Source organism: Nycticebus coucang, chromosome 12 (genome assembly GCF_027406575.1).
Source record: "Nycticebus coucang isolate mNycCou1 chromosome 12, mNycCou1.pri, whole genome shotgun sequence".
In the NCBI taxonomy this organism is placed as follows: domain Eukaryota; kingdom Metazoa; phylum Chordata; class Mammalia; order Primates; family Lorisidae; genus Nycticebus; species Nycticebus coucang.
In genome coordinates, this window is record NC_069791.1 from 110,162,975 (window position 1) to 110,172,093 (window position 9,119).

Below are 9,119 nucleotides of genomic sequence, written 5' to 3' on the forward strand. Positions count from 1 at the left end.
AAGAACTAAAAGTAGACCTACCATTTGACCCTGCAATCCCACTACTATTAGTCATTCACCCAGATAAAAAAGACATTTGACCACAAGGACATTTGCACTCAAATGTCCACAACACGTGAATGGATTAATAAACTGTAGTACTATTCAGCCACAAAAAGGTGGAGATTTTGCAACCTTTGTTAACAACCTGGATGGATTTGGAGAACATGCTCCAAAGTATCACAAAATTGGAAAAGCAAGCATCATGTGTACTCAATGCCAATTTGAAACTGGGAGATTAACAATCACAGAGGGAGATAATCTCAGTTAAACTCAAGAAGGGGAGAGGTGGGAGGGATCTTCCTGCCCAGTGGGTACCTTGCATGAATATATGATGATATGCTTCCTGGTGCAGGACACAGCTACAACTCTGACTTTAAACTTCATGTGTAAATTATATAATCTAACGGTTTGTACTCTCCTATTAATCTGACATTTTAAAAGTACATTTAAAAATAAAAGAAAAAGAAAATGAACTTAAAAACCAACCAGTAGTTCACTTAGGCTTGCCTGGTGATTCAGATAACCTGAATTTAAGGTCATATCGTGTGACCCACTGTTTATTCTACTTACTAGGCCCTATGACCTTAAGCAACTCACTTACCTCTCAGAGCTTCATTTTTCTCACGTGTAAAGTGGGGATTGGGGCGGCGCCTGTGGCTCAAGGAGTAGGGCATCAGCCCCATATACCGGGAGTGGTGGATTCAAGCCCAGCCCCAACCAAAATGGCAAAACAAAACAAAAAAAAATGGGGGGCTTGTCACATTTAACTACAGAGTTGTTTGCAGGATTCTGTGACACAGAATGTTTAAAGTGTGCACTACAGTGTATAATACGAGGTCAGACAACTAAGTTCACGAACTCGTCCTATGTACCTCTTTGCTGAATATCACTATAGTGGCCTTCAAAGTACTCCCCTCGGCCATCTGGCATGTAGCACTTTTTCTAGGATGAGTTTGTGAATTTAATTGTCCAACCTCACACACACAATTGCTCAGTAGATAGTTTGTTATTGTGGTTATTTTTCCAGATAAACCACTGACGACCTCCCAACAGGGCAGCATACTCGGCTGCTGGGGCGTGGAGGTGCACAGGGGCTCCTGACATTCAGAACCTGGAATGGAGAATTCAACCACCGCCCTCATGAGCAGAAATCTTTTCACGTATCCTGTTTCTTCAGATGGAGCTGTCCAATCTGGTAGCCACTGGCCACATGTGGCCACTCAAATTAATCAAAATTAACTAAAATGAAGATGACAGTTTCTCAGCCACACTGGGCACCTTTCAAGTGCTTCATAGTCACATATGGCTTAGATTATCAGAATTAGGGAAAAATATACAGGACACCAAATTAAATTTGAATTTCAGGTAAAGCATGCTCCAACAAACATATGTGTATTAAAGATCATTTTTGTTTATCTGAAAATACAACTGAGCATTCATAGTTTATCTGAGGCTGGTGTCAACTGTATTGAACAGGACACATCTAAAACATTCCCATCAGTACGGAGATTTCTGTTGGACAGCATTGATTCAGACGGATGAGGAGTAACTTGTGACCGGTAAACCCAACCTGCTACTTCTGTTCCTCAGTCCAACGGCACGCTGTTGTCATGCAGAAAATTACCTCTGACTATTCTATTAAAGTTTTTGGCCTTTGAATCAGGTAATACTAATTATTCCAACTATTTTTCATCCATTTTTATTTTTTAATTTCAGAATATTACAGGGGTACATGAATTGCTTTTGTACAGTTTGGGTCAAAGTTGTAAGTGTGCCCCTCACCCAGATGGTGTGCACTGTACCTGTGAGGTGTGAATTCACCCATCCCTCCCCCCCACCTGCTTGATTTCTGACAAGGGTTATTTCTATATGCGCACACTAGTGTCCATCGATTAGTTCCAATTTAATAGTGAGTGTATGTCTGTTTGTTTTTCCTGTTCTTGTGACACTTTACTTGGAAGAATGGTCTTGGGGTGGCACCTGTGGCTCAGTGAGTAGGGCGCTGGCCCCATGTACTGGAGGTGGCAGGTTCAAACCCGGCCCTGGCCAAAAAAAAACTGCAATAAATAGCCAGGCATTGTGGCAGGCACCTGTAGTCCCAGTTACTTGGGAGGCAGAGGCAGGAAAAAAAAGAAGAAGAAGAATGGTCTCCAGAAACTTGAATTTAATTTGCCTACTTAAGATTCTGTTGGCCCTTGGGCGGCACCTGTGGCTCAGTGAGTAGGGCACCCGCCCCATATACCAAGGATGGCAGGTTTGAACCCAGCCCTAGCCAAACTGCCACAACAAAAAAAAAATAGCCGGGCATTGTGGCTGGTGCCTGTAGTCTCAGCTACTCGGGAGGCTGAGGCAAGAGAATCGCTTGCCCAAGAGCTGGAGATTGCTGTGAGCTGGGACGCCACAGCACTCTACTGAGGGCGACAAAGTGAGACTCTGTCTCTAAAAAAAAAAAAAAGATTCTGTTGGCTCATCTATTTCCTTTTCTATCTCCCCTATGTTGCTTAACACCCCTTGTAAATTACCTTCTGCAGGGGCCTACTCATGTTTTTAAATCTTCATCTTCTTCTTCTGGATAGTGAGCTCAGCCTCCTGAAGCATTTAAATATTTTGCAGTTATTCACTCTGAGTGGTGAAATGGCCTTTTCCTCCCCTTTCTCAACAAGAATGACTCCTTAAAGCTCCAGTACTCTCAAACTCAATTTTACATTGAGCGCACAATTTAAGCCCTTTGCAGAGAGATAGAAGCTCCCCGAGGCTTATATAGCCATTAGAATACACCAAGTGTCCAGAATAGGATCTGACACAGAGGAAGCTCTGAATGAATACAGAGCCCTTAATAAATAGCCCTTAATCAAAGCTGAATTTGCTCCTCAACTAAACTTACTAACGTGTAGAGTCCCGAGGGCAGATTCCAAATTCCATGTCGTTTCTCCATATGCCTTGGTATTGGATCAGTTCACAGTGAATAACCAAGTTCTCCATTGCATCACATTGTTGTTTAATTTGTCACGTGTCCCTGCAACATAACTGCGGTTGGTTCCTGGCCCTCTGAGGATGACTTCGCTGCCCTTGGAGGCTCAGGGCAAAATTGAAAACTCCTGGTTTTGTCAGCAAACACTGTCAACACACCTAGCCCTTCCTGTGCTTTCATTTGATTTTTCCATCTTCCCCCTGCTGGGCTCGGTTTGACTGAAAGCAAATCCTGTGTTTTCCGACCTCATGACAACGCTTTGTCTCCCACAAGAAGTAATGACCACATGCGAGTCTGAAATTGCCCAATCTTACTGGTTTTTATCTTCCCAAAGCACTAGCCTGTTTTTTTTTTTCTTTTTTTATTGCGCATTTAATATTCTGGAGAAATAAGGTCTGTACCCAGAGGCACTCCAAACTGTATGATTCTGGACTTTGTTTTCTCTTGAGACTCTGTCCACATTAGTCTCAATTAGAGGTCCTCAACCCTGGCTGTGCAGGTTTACCTGGGCAGTTTCTCTAGCCTCTCCATTTCAAGACTTCACCCTAAAGTTTCTGAGTGGATATGTGTTGGGTCAGAACTCAGCCTTGATCTTTAAATGTCCCAAATTATTCCAGAATGAAGCGAGGGTGGAGAACGGCTTGTCCACACGCTAACCCCCTGACTCAGGTGAACGTAAGTGAACATTGCAGCCTCTTGCTGCAGGTGTGATGAGATGAGTGAAATAACATTTGCTGAGTCACTGGACACTGGGATGAATGCAGGGTCCATTTAAATTTCACCATAGTCTTGGAATTTTGTGCCCTAGGTTGAATAGCGTTCCCCACAAAATTCATGTCCACCCAGAACTTGTGATCTCATTTGGAAAAAGATGGTCTTTGCAAATGTGATCAAGTCCACCTGAGGTCATCCTGGAGGGGGCTGGGCCCTAAGTCTAAGGACTGGTGTCTCTATGAAAGGAGAGGGGGACACACTCAGAGATGGGAAAGTGCAGCTTGGATGCATTTAGAAGCCGCAGAATGCCAGGGATCACTGACGAACACCAGCTAGGAAGGAACAAGGAAGGATTCTTCCCCAGAGCCTTCAGAGTGCACATGGCCCTGCCAACCCCTCTAAGAAGGGAGACTAAGAAAGGGGCTTTAGTGCGGGAGGAAACCCTGGCCTGGTGAGCCAGGAAGTCTGTGGGTGTGGGGTGACCTAGATAACCAATGACCCACAGAAAGAGACAATGTGAGGCCGGGACGCCCTGCTAATTTTCTATTTTTAGTAGAGAGAGGATCCACTCTTGCTCAGGCTGGTCTCAGAATTCCTGAGCTCAAGTGATCCTCCTGCCTTGGCCTCCCAGAGTGCTGGGATTATAGGTGTGAGCCTCCTCACCGGCCGACTGGACAGAGTTCTGTATGCTGCACTAGTGTTTTTTAAACCTTCATTAGTGGGAACAGCCTCCACTGCATCCTCCCTGGACATATCTGCATCCTTCCTGGACAATTTCCTTATTTAGAATTTTTTTAAGTTGAGTCATTTTTTTTTTTTTTTTTTTGAGACAGAGCCTCTAGCTGTCGCCCTGGGTAGAGTGCTGTTGCATCACAGTTCACAGCAACCTCCAATTCCTGGGCTTACGTGATTCTCTTGCCTCAGCCTCCTGATTAGCTGGGACTACAGGTGCCCACCACTACGCCTGGCTATTTTTTGGTTGCAGCCATCATAGTTGTTTGGCAGGCCTGGGCTGGTTTTGAACCTGCTAGATCTGGTGTATGTGGTTGGTGCCTTAGCCACTTGAGCTACAGGCGCAGAGCCTTGAGTCACTTTTAAAATTTAAGTTTTAAAGGACTTTTGTAGTCACCACTGCAAATGGAACACCATTATCAACTCTTTTTTTTAAATTTCAGATTAATATGAGGGTACAGACGATTAGGTTACATTGTTTGCATTTCTTTTTTTTTTTTTTTTTTTGTGGTTTTTGGCCGGGGCTGGGTTTAAACCCGCCACCTCCAGCATATGGGACCGGCGCCCTACTCCTTGAGCCACAGGCGCCGCCCCATTGTTTGCATTTCTAAGGTAAAGCTCAAGTTGAGGTTGAGCCCTTCATCCAGATGGTGTGCGGAGCCCATTAGGTGAGAGCTTACGAGTCCTCCTCTCTCCTTCCCTTTCCCTCCTCCCTCCCCCCCCTTTGATATACTTGTGTGGGCCTGTAGTTGTTTTTCTGTTGGTTTCACATTAGTATTGAGCACATTGGATACTTGCTTTTCCATTCTTGTGATACTTTACTAAGAAGAGTGTGTTTCAACTCGATCCCGGTAAATACACATGGTTGTCAAGAAGGTAACTGTAAAAACAAATCTGCAATTGTGACAACGTTATTGGAATCCAGAGAGAGATGTTGTTGGCTAAAAGCCTGGAACTTGAGGCCTGCTCTCAGGTAAACAGAGGAGAGGAGTAAGTGTTAGGAAGGCACCCTTGCATGATTTAAAGGGGATGGAGAAGGAATAACACTCTGTGGGATTTGTTGTTGCTTGACATTGGGGTGTGTACAAGCAAATTAGGATGTATCCCCGTGGTAGACAGAATAATGGGCCTCCAGACACACCCATGTCCTAATCCCAGAACCTGTGAACATGCTACCTTACATTCTAAAAGAGACTCTGCAGATACGTGTGAATTAAGGATCTTGAGATGAGGAGATTGGTGTGGGCCCAACACAAGCACAAAGGTCCTTGTACAATGGAAGTAGGGAAAGAGAAGGTGATGTGACCCCAGCAGAGGTCAGAGGTTCAGAGAGAGGGAGCACTGAAGACTGGAACGCAAGCTTGATGCTGGAAAAGGACAGGAAATACTCTGCCCTGGAACCTCCAGAAGGAGCATGGTATCTGCCAACACCTTCGTTTAGCTCAGCTCAGAGGATCCTTCTTTTTTTTTTTGGAGGTTTGAACTTGAGTAAGACATTTATAAAAACCTAGACAGGGCAGTGTCCTCCCCAGCCCAGGTGCCACTAGGCACAGCACAAGAGACTAAAAATGGGGAAAGGCTGGACGCTCAAGGTTTGGGAGTGTAAGCACCCCACTTCTGGCTCAGGGTTTTGGGGAACAGGGTAAACAAAACCTACTTGGAAAAGAACTGGGGAAGAAAACCAACAATTGCCTTCTCCAGGGGTAGGGCAGGGAGAGAGGGGGAAGGGCTAGGGACAGGAGCATTTCACATCACTAACCTAACTTGGGAAGCTGTAAGGGACTATCTTCAACTGGCCTTAAGAGGATGACCAGATGGTTGATGGGAGAATCCACAGGAGGGAAAGGAGGAGAGGGAATGTGGCTGGGAGGAGGGCAACAGCCCCTTTCTGGGCACAGGAAGGCAGCCAGGGCGCCAGGTCCAGGCAGTGACCTCACAAGGACAGCACAGTTTTTGCAGCTTAGAGACCACCCACCTGCCCCCACCCAGCTACTCATTCTGCTCAACGCTGGCCGATGTAGGGCCACTCTCCAGCCCCGAGGGAGTGGACGGCTCTGCAGCCTGGGGCCCTGCCTCCACTTCTGTGTTTCCTCCCTTGGAGGCAGCACTAGCCTCTGCCCCCTTGGCCTGGGGCTCCTGGCTCTCGGGGGTGGCAACAGCCTTCCCTTCCTGGGCACTGCCCTCGTCGCTGCAGGCACCAATCTCCCCCTGCTCCTGCTCTTCCTCTGTGGGTGAGGAGGCAGAAGAATCACCCCCACCCTCCTTCCGATTTCTCTTGAAGGACAGACCGCTTAATTTGAAAGGCTTCTTGAAAGAAAATTTCTTCTTCTTCTTGGGGGTCTCCTTTGGGGGGACCTCCCCCTTTGCCTCAGCTCCCTGGCTAGGGGGTGCTGGCTCGATGGCATCGCCGGTCGCCCCGGTTGCCTCATCTGTTCCGTTCACGGGGGGCGATTCCCCTTCACCCTTGGAGGATAAGTCTCCATTGCTTTTCACGTGGCCATTCTCCTGTCCATTGGCCTTCGCGGGGGAAGCGCCTGCTGCCTCTTCGGCGGTCACGTCGCCCCGGGGAGCCTTGGAGCTCTGGCTGCCCATGATGGGGGGGTCTGCTGGGGGCCGCCCGGAGCCACCCCGGGCTCGTGCCGCAGGGGATAGTTGGACAGGGTCGGCCTGGCTGGAGGAGGGGTGGGGCTGGCGCGTGAGGGGGAGGGGTGTCGGGGGGAAACCGAGCTGCACCCCCGCTTCGCGGCCGACCCGCTAGCTACGCCCGCCGCCGCTCCGCTCCGCGCCAGAATGCCTTCTTTTTTTTTTTTTTGCACTTTAAACTTCCCAAACTCTAAAATGATAAATTTGTGTTGTTGTAAGCCATGACATTTGTAGTAATTTGTCACAGCAACTGTAGAAAACTAAGACAATGCCCCACTTCAGGGAAGTGTCCTTGCACCAAACAGCCTTGCAGAAGGGGAAGAAAGAATCATGGAATCTAACTCTGCCTGATTCTGTGAATTCCCTTCCCTCTAATATCTGTCAGGAAGACAACAAAACTATCTACAATACAACCGTGGGCTGTTTTTGTTTTTTTGGCCGGGGCTGGGCTTGAACCTGCCATCTCCGGCATATGGGACCGGCGCCCTACCCGTTGAGCCACAGGCGCCGCCCAACCGTGGGCTGTTTTATGCAAAGATGTGGATGAGACCCTCAATAGAACCGACTACAGAGGAGTTAACGCAGCCAGTGTTTTTGAACCCTGTGCCCAAAGCTGGGCTGGGACAGCCCACAATCCAGTTGTTAAGTCTTCACCAACATATGCAAAACAAGCGCAACCCAGCATGACATTCACCCCCATGTTTCTCGCTGGATACAGACACTTAGTGCAAAAGGAATTCAAAAACAACACAGCAAAGACATTTGTTTTCCTGTGTTTGTCCCTGAGTGCTTTATTAGAGGACTCTGCTCTTTGCAAACAGTATGTCCTAGATCAAATCCATGGTAAAAATTACATGAAGCTAATTCTGGCTCAGGACTTTTGGAGGCTTAAGAGCTGAAATCATAGTGCCCCCTTGTTTATAATTGAAATAATACCAAAATCAGGATGAGAAAGCCCAACAAAATTCTAATATTTTTCCTATCGTTGACACTTAGATGCTTATATTTTTGAAATACTACATATCAGAGTTCTTTCCAATAATTGTCCCCTTTTCTGATCCTTCTCTGTGGGTCTGTTCATGTCTTTGTCTTTCTACTGTGTATCTTCATATTAGGGGACATGGAAGTGGTGGCATGTGTGAAATTTAAGGAACTTCTTTAAATCTCCAGGGAAGTCCAATCACCTGATAAAATCATGGTCTTTATAAAATGCTAAAGCAGTTTGGAGAAAATGAAAGTTTCTTATAATTCACTTTTTCGCAGACATTAAACAATTTGTAGTATATGTGGTATACTTATATATGCACACACAGATACACACATATTTTGGGGATATATATGTATCTCAACTTTTTAATGTCTACAGAGTGTGTGTGTGTAATTTAGGAGGTCCAAGAAATAACACTATTGTTTCCTAATTTGGGTCATGAACAATTGAGAGGTAAGTGCAAGAATAAGGCAAGTGGAAATCAATATATCTCCTTTATTAGATAAGTAAGGATAGTGATTAGACATATAACGAGATCAGTGTCTTTCATTACTGATAAAAGCCAGCCAGAGGGCACAGCTGGTGCAGGTAACCAAGTCAGCTTTCTAAAGGGCCATTGCATGGCAGGACAACAGCAGGCCCCTTCCATCAGGAGCAGAACTTGTCCCTCTCAACCCACCTGGTTTCAGAAAGCAGGTAAGAGCAGGCCCTCTCAGGAACCAGCCTGACCCAGAGAGAAAACAGAGTGGGCTGAGGCAGCATGCTTGATTCATTCTCACCAAGCAACCACTGGGAGAAGTCACTCCTCTTCCCCATAGTAGTAGTGAAGGGTTGCAGAGGGACAAGGAACGTTGCTGAAATGGAAGTTCCCCCACATGGAACCACAGGGAGTAGAGAATAAATTCATACACAACTCAAATTTGTATGGTTTCTTTCTGAGCCTTTGCTGCCAGCCATAGCACTCGCAACAGCTCAGTCAGTGGAACAAAACAATGATATTTTTTAAATAGATTGTTTGATTTTTATTTA

General features: G+C 46.3%; 1 protein-coding gene across 1 annotated transcript; it reads right to left on the bottom strand.

Moving 5' to 3' along the window:
• Positions 1 to 5,935: 5,935 nt before the first annotated feature.
• LOC128561501 (MARCKS-related protein-like) lies at positions 5,936 to 7,248 on the bottom strand. Its single transcript, XM_053555821.1, has one exon. It carries the CDS (start codon positions 7,049 to 7,051, stop codon positions 6,449 to 6,451), a length of 603 nt encoding a protein of 200 aa, XP_053411796.1. The 5' UTR covers positions 7,052 to 7,248; the 3' UTR covers positions 5,936 to 6,448.
• Between the last annotated feature and the right edge of the window lie 1,871 nt (positions 7,249 to 9,119).